Source organism: Odocoileus virginianus, chromosome 7, assembly GCF_023699985.2.
Source record: "Odocoileus virginianus isolate 20LAN1187 ecotype Illinois chromosome 7, Ovbor_1.2, whole genome shotgun sequence".
In the NCBI taxonomy this organism is placed as follows: Eukaryota; Metazoa; Chordata; class Mammalia; order Artiodactyla; family Cervidae; genus Odocoileus; species Odocoileus virginianus.
The window spans coordinates 1,631,393-1,645,901 of NC_069680.1; the positions used below are offsets into that span (position 1 = coordinate 1,631,393).

General features: G+C 48.1%; 1 protein-coding gene across 1 annotated transcript in view; it reads right to left on the minus strand.

The window, feature by feature from the left end:
• The window catches only part of SLIT1 (slit guidance ligand 1), a 167,384-nt gene that overhangs the window by 11,025 nt on the left and 141,850 nt on the right, over positions 1–14,509 (minus strand). Inside the window, exons 26-30 of the mRNA XM_070469966.1 lie at positions 9,532–9,695; positions 5,886–6,010; positions 5,534–5,631; positions 2,202–2,341; positions 1,931–2,024 (exon numbers count right to left, since the gene is read on the minus strand). Coding sequence (XP_070326067.1) covers positions 1,931–2,024; positions 2,202–2,341; positions 5,534–5,631; positions 5,886–6,010; positions 9,532–9,695 — 621 coding nt within the window. The remainder of the gene's footprint in view (positions 1–1,930; positions 2,025–2,201; positions 2,342–5,533; positions 5,632–5,885; positions 6,011–9,531; positions 9,696–14,509) is intronic.

The following is a 14,509-nucleotide window of genomic DNA, read 5'->3' on the forward strand; positions in this document are numbered from 1 at the left end:
TCTCCAGGAAGCTGCCGGTAAGCAACCCTTGCCAGAAACCCTTCCAAACTAGACTCCACAGCTCAACTACACAACCTGGCAAGTAAGTGCACCTGTGTGATTTTTTAAAAACTCATTTCCAGTGTTTTTCAAGCAGTAAGAAATACCTTTCACCCAGTAAACATACACACAGTCCTCTGAAACCAGTTTTATGCCACAATACAATCCTTACTATAAAAAAGGGTATGATGATCTCTGATATTTTCTTTTTTTTTTTTGTTTTAGGTTAATCTTGGTCCACCCAACTGATCACAGTCTATTACAAGGTGGGTCTTGAGCTGCAGTCTGAAAAGTGTAACAGTAGCTATGCACCCAACCAACTCATTCATTTACGTTTCACTTATCCATTCATTCAATGAATGAATGCATACTGAACACTTGCTAGGTTCCAGGTACAATGCCAGGCACAACTGAGTGTTTGGCAGTTCCCACCTTCCTCCAAGACACTGAGTAAATATGCACTATATACTCACTGGGTGCTCCGTCTCTGTGTTGTGAAGGACTGTCTCAGCAGTATCTGGCTGACAATGCCCAGTCCTGCTTCAGTCCAGCCTCCAAGGTCCAGTCCCTCTGAGGAGCAGGCATGCCACTTGCTCTGCCACTGCTTTTTGGTCTGCTCTGCCAAGCCCACATGGTGGCTCAGCCAGGAGTGCAGCACTTGTCCACTATCTGGATGGCGGCTCCTGTGCAGCCCCTTGATCTAAGCTCTGGGCCTCAGTGTCCCCCAGCTCCTGCTTCCTGCCCATGAGGTTCTGGCAGCTCCTACTTGGCTAAGTCCCATCCTCTGCCTTGGCCTGAGTGGCTGGGGTTGCGTCCCTCAGCCACAGACCTAGAGAAGCCCTACCACTGTGCTGCCCTGACAGGTGGAACAGGGTCCCAGAATTGAGACCTGCTTGCAAAACTGCAGGTGGGAGCAACATCTTGAAAACAGTCTGCCGGTGACAAGTACTTCTACATAGGCCAGTAATAATGATGGTGACAACAGTCAAGGACCCCTTATCCAACCCTCCTGAGGCCAGACAGGTTTTGAAATTCGGGACTTTTTGGATTTGGGAATGGTAATACAATGTCTCATTAGTGTTAGTCACTCAGTCATGTCTGACTCTTTGCGACTCCATGGACTGTAGCCCACCAGGCTCCTCTGTCCGTGGAATTCTCCAGGCAAGAACCCCAGAGTGGGTTACCATTCCCTTCTCCAGGGGATTTTCCCAACCCAGGAATTGAACTCGGGTCTCCTGCATTGCAGACAGATTTTTTTTTTTTTTTTCTTTCTACCATCTGAGCCACCAGGGAAGCCCCAATACAATGTCTCTAACTGTGTATTATGAAACATGCCAGCTGAATCTGGGATCTCCCCTTAATTAAACATCCTCACATTCTACTGCAAACTCTATGCATATTCCCTCTACATGGGATGAATGGTGACTCTAAGCAGCCTCCTATCAGTGCAGGTCAGTTTTTAATACCAAATACATTGATTGGATCAAATTTTGCTATCAAACAGTCATTTGGTTTTCAGAGTTTTGTGTATTTTGCAATTGGCAATGAGAAATTGTGGACCTTGACTAGTTTTTTATTGAGTACTTTTCAAATGTCAGACATGGAGGGCAGTGCTTTCCACTGCATTGGCTTATCTAATCCTTCCAACCACCCCAGGAGGAAGCTACTGGTGCACCCAGTTTGCAGATGAGAAAACCGAGACTCCGAGTGGTCAAGCCACCCATTCCAGGTCATGATGTAAACTCAGGTCTGTTGGACCATGAATACCACCACCCTGCCCCTGGCTCTGACTGTACAGCCGAAACCAACACACCTGACAGGTAAGGAAACAGAGGGGAGGTGACGTGGTGCCCCATGCCCTTCCCTGGCCCCAGAAGTGGGCAACACTGACCTGGGCCCATCGGGGGTGCCCACACACTGGGCCTCATGCTGACACGGGTTCAAATCTGGAGCGCAGAAGTCCACGAGCAGCTCACAGGCCCTTCCTGGGGAAAAGATGGGGGAGCAGGAGAGAAGCCGCCCCCTGTGCTCCACCAGGTGGCCAGCCCAGCAGAAACCTCCTGCAGGCACCGCGACAGGGCCCCAGCCTTCTGCCCACAGGACCAGGCCTCGGGGCACTGGTCCTCAGCTCCCCACAGACCCTTGAGCCCCGCCACACTTACCTGAGTATTGCAAGGGGCATTGGCAAGTATAGTTGCCCACGCCGTCCACGCAGGTGCCCCCATTGGCACAGGAGTGCTCCACACAGTCGTCTGTGTCTACCCCGCAGGTCGGTCCTTCAAAGCCAGTGGGGCAGGAGCACCTGTGGGGAGCAAGGAGAGGTGGGTGGGCCCACAGCCAGGGTGGCAGCCTTCCTGAGGCACTGGTGTAAGCCTGTGGCCAGTAGTCAAGAGCATCAGCCCAGAGTTTCGGTCCCTGCTCTGGATCAAGCCCTTGTTAGGTGCTGAGGGTTAGAGGTGACCAAGACCAGCCTTGTGAAGGTTTTCAGAGCATCCGGGCAACAGATCACTCGTCTAGTGGGGGTGAAAACAGGGAGACTGGCGACCAAAGGAGAGACTGAGGACCAGGATGGTGCGAAACTGAAGCTGGAAAAGGTGGGCAAAGGGGCAGAGGTCACCTAGCTCCTCCCTGGGGGGAGTGGCCAGGGCGGGCTTCCTGGAGGAGGTGGTGAGTTAGCTAAGGACTCTGACAGGGGAGAACAGAAAGGAGAGGGAAAGCAGTGGGGGTAAAAGCCTGGGGGAGAGAGCCTTACAGTATACCCTACAGTTTCCTCTATATAGTTCAGGATTTGAGGAGCACATATTTCAGGGATGGGGTGAGAAGAGGGCTGGGGGGTAAGCAGGAGTCAGGTCCTGGATATCAGTCATCTTCAAACTGGGATACACTCCCTCCTGGGGCAATCTGTGGTTTTCTAAAGGGTGTGCAGGTCACAGAGGGCTGAGCAATTAATTTCCACATCTTCAAGTTCTGCACGAACTCCTCCCTTAACTGACCGCCCCAGAGCTCCAGAAACGTGCACAAGTACCTTTCCAAGCCTGAAGTCAAGGTGGGCCATGCCTGGGGCCTAAGATCCTCTGGTGCCAAATAAAGGGACAATTAGAAATAGTGATGTTTTCAAAATGAAGGAACAAATGCTTTTGCAAGTCAAGAGGTTTCCAATCCTGTGCATTAAAAAGTAATTGAAGGAAGACCTCATGGAACTATCAGCTGATAGAGCATTAAAAATAATTTTTGATGACTGATCACTCTGGGTTTTTGACATATTAATTTGGAAGGGTTTCAAGTAACTGAGAGACATGGCGATAATAAAACTCCTAATCCCACTGGTTTATTTATGTGAACAAACATTCTAAGCATTTAGAGCTATATATATATATACATACATATATATATATAGAGAGAGAGGGCTATATATATTTTTTAAAAAGGAATAGATTGGCTGCTAAGCCCTCTGATATTCCATAATATTCATGTCTGGACATAGGAACCAATTAGGAGAAGAAAAGGAAGCACACCCACACACAAAAGCTCCGTCTATCTCATTAAGAGATATAGTCTAATAAAATGTTACTTTTATGTGTAATAATTATCAATCAAAATTTGAAAAACAGTTATGTTGTTCTAATCAACTGTATATTATTGATCATTGTAATGATAATGCAAAAGAAACTTTCGTCAGAGATTTATGGGGACAAGAAAGAAATGAAAAAAACTTTCCATTTAAACTTATATACCCAGGTTGGGGCAGAAAGGTATGACAGGGTGCTCAAGAAAAGCCTCTCTAACATGAAAACAGATTACAGTAGAAGAAAAAGTCAGGGAGGGTGGCAGTGAGGGGAATAAAATAGAAATACTAGTTTGAGAAGAAACACAAATGACATGAGACGTTGCAGCTTGTTCAAGAGGAGCTCCTTCATGTGATTTTAAAATGATTTTTTGCTGAAGAATGAGAAAAGAGTGATTTAAAGAATGATAGCTTTATTTTTAAGTGTTAGTAATATGTGCAATATCCTGGAAATGACCTTCTTTGCAATGAAAAATTAAATTTACCATGAAAAATTTTAGCTGTCACTTAAGAATGCATGAAGTAGTTGATAATTTAAAAAAAAATCTATTTGGGGGAGCAGGTATGTGAACAAAAAGGTGTGAAGCCTGTTGCAGGGTGTGTCCTGGAATTTCATTCCCCCCTGCGAGATTGCAGGGTACACCAGAGAGGTCTGAAGCAGGTTAAGGGGATCTTGGCTAAGTCCCCTCTGGTAGGGCTGGGGGTGGATAACAGAGGAGACCCTTGTAAGTCTCAGGGTTGGGAGGTAACTCAGGGAGGCACCCCTTTCTACCAAAAGAACCTTTCCAACAACTCCCCCCAGTCTGTAGGAATACCAAGTGTGAGGGGCTACCCCAGCTGCACCCCCTCCTCCACAGACCCGCCCCCCAGTAGCCTAGCCAATGAGGTGGGGGCTTTGATGGAGCTGCTACCAAGCCCAGAGGAGGTCAGAGCCCATTGTAAGGATGATGTTTCCAAGGCGACACCTGCCATGAGGTCATTTAGTGGTTTTTTTTTACATCTGGTAATTTGGGTTTGCAGAGACAGGTTGACCATTTCTGCCAGTAGACTTGACATCATTTTCCGAAGAGTCAGTTTGCTCAGCTGGCAATTTATTTTCAGCATCTAAATTCTGTGTGCTCCTCAGAAAAGCTCTGGGTATAGGAGAACTCTGGGAAGATGAGGGGCTCGAGAGGCTCTGGGGGAGCAGGGTGAGTGGGGGGCTCGCGTGGCGATGTCAGCACTGGGAGGACTTGCAGGATGAGCTGTGGAAGATCTCGGTGAGGTCCAGCCCTTCACTAAGCAGTGGGGAACCCGTGCCCATGGTGCGACCAGAGTGACCCACGAGCTGGTGGGGGAGACCCCGGAGGGCGGGACCAGGACTTGCTCCCACCTGTGGGCAGGCTTCCCCAGCCCTTCCCAGGGGCTCAGGTGGAGGTTTGATCCTGAGGAGCTGGCTCAGGGCCCTCCCTCAGACAACATTGGCCCAACAAGCAGGTGTTTGGCTTCAACTGGAGGTTAATAGAAACGATAGGCGTTTACAACGTCCCCCACTGCCTCTTGGCACTGTCACTGCATACGCCCTAGGCGACAGTTCCCAGTGCCTTTGGAGGACTCTCCTGGAACCTGGCAAGAGCAGGGAGAAGCCTGGAGCAGGAGCTCTAAGCCCAATCCCGACCCAGCCTACTGGGTGACCTGAGCATCCCCCAGAGTCTCTGTGCTTCCACTGTCTGTGGGCATCGGGGGCTTGGCCAGTGGGGGCGAGGGGATAGTGTGTGGAGAAGCCTCTGGCTGTGAGCTGGAGTGAATGACTGCTCCCCCTGAGCTTGTCCCCCCATCTTCCAGAGCACAAGGGCCCTGGGCCATCCCATTCAGAGGAAGCAGGCACGGAGGTCGGACCCATCAACACCCTGCCCACCAGGGTCCAGTTCTGGACCCCAAGCAACTCACGTGAAGCCAGCATCCTCGCCCTCATGTGAGCGGCAGGTCCCACCATTTCCACAGGGGCTGCTGGAACAGCTGTCCAGGGACACCTCACAGTCTCGGCCCTGAGGAGGAAGTCAGTGATTGGGGGGGGGGGACCCCAGGGAGACCCAGGGCCAGTGAGTCAGCAGGGCCAGCCAGCCCCCCCAGCGACTCAGCCTGCCTGTCCCGGGAGTTACTTGTCTACTCAGCCACGTGTCAGGCCGTGGATGACACACTCGCGGGGGCTCCTGCTCTGAGTGGCCAACAGGACAGCCCCAAGCCTGCCATACTGCGCCCTCGAGTAGGTCCCCCACCTCCTACCTCAGCCCCCACTCACCTTGTAGCCGCTGGGGCAGGCACACCTGTATACCTCAAGGGCGTCGTTGTGGCAGGTGCCCTGGTTCTGGCACGGGCTGGACAAGCAGGGATCACACTTGGCCTGGACAGCCAGGGTGGGGGGACCTAAGGCAAGGGGGAACATTAGTGCAGCGGGGAGGCGGGGGTACAGGGCTGGGCAGAACCCCACGCCCCCACCCCGGCATCCTGGCGTGCAGGGACGTGTGGTGGAAGCCCTCTCCCCAAGGTTCTTGCCCCTCCCTGTATTTCCTCTGGATCACGCTCACCCTCATTTCATATCCACCTCTCCAGCCTCCAGACTCTCCTCTGTAAAAACAGAGTTAAAAACAGCCCCTGCCTCATGGGGCTGGAAGGACGAAATGAGATAATCCCAAAAAAGTGTTTTGCAGGCGGGTGTTGGATAGTACGGAGCTCCCATGTGGCAGGCAGAGCAGGAGCATCGGTGTGAGAATGTCATGGTCACTATCACAGAAATCAGCTGAGGTTTTCTCCATCCCCTCATACCCTCCCACAGCAACCACCTCAGCCCGGTCACTTGCTGGCCTGGACAGCAAAGGTGGCCACTCCAGCAGAGAAGAGATCCGGCTCTGAGAGGAAGCCATGCTTAGGAGAAAAAAATGTCCATTGCCTAGAACTTGTTTCTCTCCAAGGCTGAACAGAGAAAGACCCTTTCCTGTCTCCTCTCTGGCCACAGGCATGACCTTCTCCAGCCCCTTCAGGACCCACTGGTGGCCCTTCCTTGAACTTGAATGTGGGTGAGGAGCCAGCAGCCAGACTGCCTGGGGCGGCCGGCCCCCTATGAGAAGCATGAGGACCTCACAAGAATAAATAGTAAGACCAGCCAGTTAAGTTAGGTTTCCACTTCAGAGGGACTTCCCTCATAGCTCAGTTGGTAAAGAATCTGCCTGCAGTGCAGGAGACCCTGGTTCAATTCCTGGGGTGGGAAGATCCCCTGGAGAAGGGATAGGCTACCCACTCCAGTATTCTTGGGCTTCCCTTGTGGCTCAGCTGGTAAAGAATCTGCCCGCAATGCGGGAGACCTGGGTTCGATCCCTGGGTTGGGAAGATCCCCTGGAGAAGGGAAAAACTACCCACCCCAGTATTCTGGCCTGGAGAATTCCTTGGGCTGTATAGTCAATGGGGTTGCAAAGAGTCGGACACAACTAAGCAACTTTCACTCACTCACTCACTCCACTTCAGACTCTTTCTAGAAGTAGAGAAACATCAGTTCCACTGAAAATGCATGAGTTTGACTAGAAGGAGAAACACTTTCTAGTAATAACTGCAGGGGAATCCTCATGGGTTACAGGTGGAGCTCTGTTTCTTGATCCGGGTGCTGGATACCTCAGTCAGTCAGTTTAGTCGCTCAGTCGTGTCCGACTCTTTGCGACCCCATGGACTGCAGCACACCAGGCTTCCCTGTCAATCATCAACTCCCAGAGCCTACTCAAACTCATGTCTACCATGTCAGTGATGCCATTCAACCATCTTATCCTCTGTTGTCCCCTTCTCCTCCTGCCTTCAATCTTTCCCAGAATCACGGTCTTTTCCAACGACTCAGTTCTTTGCATCAGGTGGCCAAAGGATTGGAGATTCAGCTTCAGCATCAGTCCTTCCAATGAATATTCAGGACTGATTTCCTTTAGGATGGACTGGTTGGATCTCCTTGCAGTCCAAGGGACTTTCAAGAATCTTCTCCAATACCACAGTTCAAAAGCATCAATTCTTTGGCACTCAGCTTTCTTTAGAGTCCAACTCTCACATCCATACATAGCTACTGGAAAAACCATAGCTTTGACTATACGGACCTTTGTTGGTAAAGTAATGCCTCTGCTTTTTAATATACTGTCTAGATTGGTCATAGTTTTTCTTCCAAGGAGCAAGCATCTTTTAATTTCATGGCTGCAGTCACCACCTGTGGTGGTTCTGGAGCCCAAAAAATAAAGTCTGTCACTGTTTCCATTGTTTCCCCCTCTATTTGCCATGAAGTGATGGGACTGGATGCCATGATCTTAGTTTTCTGAATGTTGAGTTTTAAGCCAACTTTTTCACTCTCCTCTTTCACTTTCATCAAGAGGCTCTTTAGTTCTTCGCTTTCTGCCCTAAGGGTGGTATCATCTGCATATCCAAGGTTATTGATATTTCTCCTGGCAATCTTGATTCCAGCTTGTGCTTCATCCAGCCCGGCATTTCACATGATGTACTCTGCATATAAGTTAAATAAGCAGGGTGACAATATACAGCCTTGACATACTCCTTTCCCTGTTTGGAACCAGTCTATTGTTCCATGTCCAGTTCTAACTCTTCTTGACCTGGATGGGTTCAATGTGTAAAAATTCACTGAGCCTTTCATTAACTATCTGTGTAATTTTCTGTTATGAATGCTGTATTCCAATAAAAAATTTTTTTTAAGGAGCTTTCTTTCTATATATTATTTACTCTTGGCTCTGTTTTGTCTTAATTGCTACATGGGTTTTTCTTTTGTTGCGGCAAGTGGCAGCTAGCTACTCTTCCTCGCAGTGTTCAGGCTTCTCACTGCAGTGGCTTCTCTTGCTGTGGAGCAGGGCTGTAGGGCCTGCAGGCTTCAGTAGTCGCGGCACGTGGGCTCAGCAATTGAGGTGTACGGGCTTGGCTGCTTTGCGGCATGTGGGATCTTCCCAGATCAAGGATCAAATCTGTGTCTCCTATATTTGCAGGTGGATTCTTTACCACTGAGTCACCAGGGAAGCCCCCAGTTAAATTTAAACACACACACACACACACACACACCCCACACACACAAACCTCTCATCAGTACCAGTCCCACCCCATTAAATAAACACCGAGCAAATATTTCAACATAAACTGGCCTGCTCCCAACAGCTGCCAGCCAAGCCACAGACTGGACCCTTCTGAAGTGTTGCTCCTGTGATAGCATCCTGCACACAGGGTGGCCCGGGGCTCCCTCATTAACCTCCGGCTGTCAGTTTCACTTCCGCTGGTGGTCTGTGAGCTTGTGGAGGGCAGGAGCCGTGTCCCACAGCCTCCAGTGCCCTTCTGCAGCTGTGCCCCTGCACACAAGCCAAGCCCAGGGCAGCCCCTCGGCCGCTGCCTTCTGCCCGGCAGGGTTCCCTTGGCCTTCAGTCAATCAGTCAATCAGTCCCCGGCCCGTGTTTACAAAGGCCCAGGGTGAGGCGCCTCCAATCACACCAGGCCCTGGATTTCTAGAGATGTCCGGAGGGTAGCAGCTGGGTCCAGTGGCTCAGGGGTTTAAGCTAATTGCTGAGCACAATTCCTACCAAAGGGAGGCCTGAGTGCCTGTGCTGCTGGGAGGCTTGGAGCTTCCAGAAACACTGCTGCTATTTTTATTTTCCTTACATAACCCCAGGGAGGGATTAGGGCCCTTACAGCCTGAGATTTTCCGCCTGGCTTTTTTAAATTTTTTTTGCTTGCGGTATGTCAGGACGAGAAGGCAGTCATGCTAACAAGCAGCAAAGGCCTCATTCCTGCCACCTGTCCCCCACCCAGCCAGTCACCCCAGGGACACAGAAGTGTCTGGAAGTGCCCTGCCAGGGTTGATGGGGGAAGCAGGAAGTGGGGGGATGCAACCCGGTACCCGCCATCCCCTCTCGCGCTCCTGAACTCACCTTGGCATTCAAACTTCTTGGCAGGTGTGGTGAGGAGCAGTTTGCCTTCCATGTCTGGGGGCCCAGCGCAGCGGGCAATGCCTGGTTCCTTGTAGCCTGTCTTCACCCAGCCGGACAACCAGCGCAGGTTGCAGTCACAGAACAGGGGGTTGGCACCAATGGCCCTGGGTCAGACAGCAGAGAGGAGCAGACATTACACCTTCATGGAGTTCCTCACCCACTGGGTGCCGGGTATCAGGCATTATGCCCGGAGCTGGCAAAACCCTAACAATCCCCATTCAGTGAGCACTAACCGTGTAGCCAGGACAGATTTAAGTACTTTATACCTGTGATCTCGCTCAGTCCTCATCACACCCTACTAACCCCGTTTTACATGTTGAAACTGAAACTCGAAAGGTGAAGACACTTGCCCAAGATGCACAGAGAAAGTGGGGAGGTAGGATTTGCACTCAGGCTGTTGAGGCCAGAGCCTCTGTCGGCACCACCTCCAGGGTGTACCAGGGAGAGACGAACTAACATTCACTGCTGTGATGAACCAGCTTCTCCCATGTTAGTGCGTCTAATCCTCTCATCAGCCTCACAGTATAAGCTTTTTCTTCTCCATCTCAAAGATGTGGGAACTGAGCCTCACGTGGAATAAGTCATTTTCCTGGGGTCACACAATCAGTGAAGCACAGCCCCCTGATCCAGACCTAGAGCTGTCTGACTCGAAAGCCTATGTTCTTTTTTAAAAAATTAATTAATTAATTATTTGACTGCACCAGGTCTTAGTTGCAGCACATGGGATCTAGATCCCTGACTAGGGATGGAACCCCAGCCCCCGGCATGGGGAGCAGAGTGTTAGTCACTGGACCACCAGGGAACTCCCCTCTTTTTTTTTGTAAGCCTATACTCTTTAATTTTTCTCTTCATTTTCAATTAAACAAGAAGCACATAAGCACATTCTCACTGTAAATCATTTTCAGACATGGCACACAACAGTCTCACTTTAAACAACATTGTGAATGTCCTCAATACTACTAAATTGTATTCATTAAAATGGTTAATTTTATATTCCTTGAATTTCACCTTGATTTTTTAAAAAGGCACATTCCTATGTTACTGATGGGAATGCAAGATGGCAGAACTCCAACGGAGGGGGATTGCCTGATATCTATCTAGTCAGCAATGCAGTTGCCTTTTGACTCAGTAACTCTGTTTCTGGCACATCTCACAGATCTGTGCCTGCACAAGTGTGTAAAGGCATCTGTGCAATGGTACTGATCTCAGCATTATTTGTGATAGAAAGACCGGAAGCCTCCTGTGTTCATCAGTGGGGGAGTGGTTAAGGAAACTACAATACATCCACATTACAAAAAAGTCCACTGTCCCTGCCAACCACAGAACCCATGGTCACATGGTCATCATACTCCATATGTAGCCTTCCAATCCTTTCCCATATTTACACATATGATTGGTTCTTCATGAGAAAGAGATCATATCCATCCAGCACACATAGTTACTGAGCAGCCTGCTTCTTATCACTAAACAGCATGCCTTGGAGACCTCTCCAGGTCAGCTATATGGATCCACCTCATTTTATCAAACTGCTTCAGAGCATCCCAAAGAATGGACACTTCATAGCTTTCACTGCTAGACACTCCAGTTGTTTCCAGCGGCAGTGAACACTTTGTCCATGCCTCTCTGCAAGGAGAGAGCATTTCTCTAGAACAGATGCCTAGAAGGAGGATTCATTTTGCAGAGGAAGTGCACGTAAAATGTTCACAGTGAAGTGAAAGTGAAAGTCGCTCAGTCCTGTCCAACTCTTTGGGACCCCATGGACTATACAGTCCATGGAATTCTCCAGGCCAGAATACTGGAGTGGGTAGCTTTTCCCTTCTCCAGGGGATCTTCCCAACCCAGGGATCAAATCCAGGTCTCCTGCATTGCAGGCAGATTTTTTTTTTACCAGCTGAGCCACAAGGGAAGCCCAAGAATACTGGAGTGGGTAGCCTATCCCTTCTCCAGGGGATCTTCCCACCCCAGGAATTGAACCAGGGTCTCCTGCATTGCAGGCGGATTCTTTACCAACTGAGCTAACAGGGAAGCCCAAAATGTTCACAGCCAGCTTCCAAAAAAGGTTGTAACGACTTACACTTGCCGGCAGGGTGAGGGTGTGCCTGCTCCCTCGCATCCCCACCCTGACACTGACACTGTGCACTGCCAACCTCTTAGGCTTTGACCAGGCTGGTGGGTGGGTAAGCTCATAACCTTCTCACTAAACCACAGTGAGAGATTCAGAGATGAACAAGACATGGATTTGGGGAAACAAAGGTTGCCAGTGGTCTTTGAGCCAGCAAATAGAAAAACCAGAGCCTTGTATCTGAAGTTCATTTGTATCAACATCATTGTGAAAACATAAGGCTATATAATGTTCATGAGAATGAGCACATTTATTAAGTACCAAATGGATGCATTGTCATTTTCCACCTGTGTCTGGGCAACACAGAGGAAGCAGTTCCCCTGGAGATATGTTGGATCTGATAAAAGCAGCAGCGACTCTGAGCAGGAATTCCCCCAAATACACAGCTGATGACGGCCCATCTTATAAAGCAGGCTCAACAGTCTTGGACTCCGGCCCCTGGCGCAGCTGCTCACTGCCCGGGTGACCTTGAGCGGCTCACTTAACATCTCTGGGGCTCACTTTATGATTCGATAAAGAGCCTGCAATCTGGAAGGGGGAGAAAGACAAGCACATCGAGCCTGAAATGGGCGCCAAGGGAATAATGTAGCTTGGAAAATGAAAGCCAGTTCAGCCTCGACGTGTATTTCATCTTTTCTGTCCTGATTTGCTGACAGCATCCATCCTGGCTAATGGGACAGGGCAACACCTTCCTCTTTTCCCTGAACACAGCCAGGGCTTCTCAGAGGTAGAGGAAGTTCAGACGCTTCGATTTTTTGAAGCTCCATTGTGTTAAAAAAGAAACTAAAGGGTGAAGTAAGCCAGAAAGATAAACACCAATACAGTATACTAATGCATATATATGGAATTTTAAAAGATGGTAACGATAACCCTACATGCAGGACAGAAAAAGAGACACAGATGTATAGAACAGAATTTTGGACTCTGTGGGAGAAGGCGAGGGTGGGATGATCTGAGAGAATAGCACTGAAACATGTATATCATCAAGTGTGAAACAGATCGTCAGCCCAGGTTGGATGCATGAGACAAGTCCTCAGGGCTGGTGCACTGGGAAGACCCAGAGGGATGGGATGGGGAGGGCGATGGGAGGGGGGATCAGGAAGGGGAACACTTGTAAATCCATGGCTGATTCATGTCAATGTATGGCAAAAGTCACTACAATATTGTAAGGTAATTAGCCTCCAACTAATAAAAAATAAATGAAAAAAAAGAAAAGAAAAGAAAGACTTAGAAAAATAACAGGAATACCAAACAGTGGTATATTTAAAACACCTATATTCACCAGACTGATATTTTTAACATAGTATGAGGTAATGTAATTATGTTATTCAAAAGATAAGTATAGAATTTATTGAAAGTATTTTTGTAGCACACTGCAGGAGTGTGTTCTGCTAATGAGCCATGAGTAGAGAATTTATTCTGAAGGGCTTCTTCTCTGTCTTATAACTCATTTAGAGAAAAAGTCCAGAAGACTAAATCTAAAGCTGTTGTGAATGTGGAGGCCCTTGACACATCTTATGATGTCACAATTCCCAATTCCTGAATAAATCCTCCCCATAAATGGCAACAAAGTCACGCTCTTTCCAATTCTTCATATATATATATATATATATATATAATTCTCTATTTTTTATTCTCTATTTTTATATATATTATTCTCTATTATATATATACAATATGGAGATAATAAAAGCTACCAAAGTCACATACAAAGCTATTGAAAATTAGGCATTCTGGCTTGACCAATACGTTTTACTTGTCGGTATACAGAGCAGATGGTGAGCAACTCCTGATTTCAACATTTCAAGCTTTTGTTTCTCCAAACCCTACTTTTTTTCTGACTACTTTATTAGTTCGAGTAGTTCACTTTCACCTGGAGTCCATTTTTCCCGATAAAATGACTGAACTCCCAGGGCATGGACAGTCACAGGCTCTGCTGAGACCAGTGGTGGGGACAGCCAGGCCACTCATCAATCCAAAAGGGCTGTGGAGTCAGGTTCATCCCCCGACAAAAGTATAAATAACCCTGTGTTGTTGATCTTTGGTATAACTTGGAAATAGTTGAAACAGTAGCTATTTCATCTGTTTCTGCCAAGGCCCGCTGGGCTTCTTCTATTAACATAACCAAGACAGAAATAGACCTCCTATGACAGTGGTGCCAACTATAGAGTTTAGCATATACTAAAACTTCAAAATATCTTCACCTGAGCTATTCCTCCTCCCAGGCAATTTATTCATGTGCATCCCTGCCTCCTTCTACTGGAATGGAGCTCCCTGAGAGAAAGTGTCACTAATCCCACATGGTGCCTGAACCAGCAGAACCCCCCATTTGCCAAATGAACCCCTGCCTACAAGCAGGAGAAATGCACAAACCTCAGTATGAAAGCAAAATAAACTAAAAAATAAAGGAATCATCTACCACTCCATAAATGTAACTAATTTAATTTTCATCTATTCCTTTCTAGCTCTTGTGCTCATGTGTGTGTATATATGTATATATATACATCACTGAAATCAGAGTATATCATCCTCTTTATTCTGCATTTTTATCAAATAATAAAGTACAGTGTCATAAATATTATAACTAACTACTTGTTATTTTGTCATATGGGCATCCCATGATTTACCTAATCATTTCATATTCACTTTTCACAATGAATTTTTAATGAACTCAGAAGTCTAGTGTTTCCGCAGGCAGCAGATTAGGGACAACAAAATGCCAGATTATAGACATGAAGGATGACACTGGGGAGCCTTGCCAGAGGATTTGGCACATAGCAAATATTGGCTGATGGA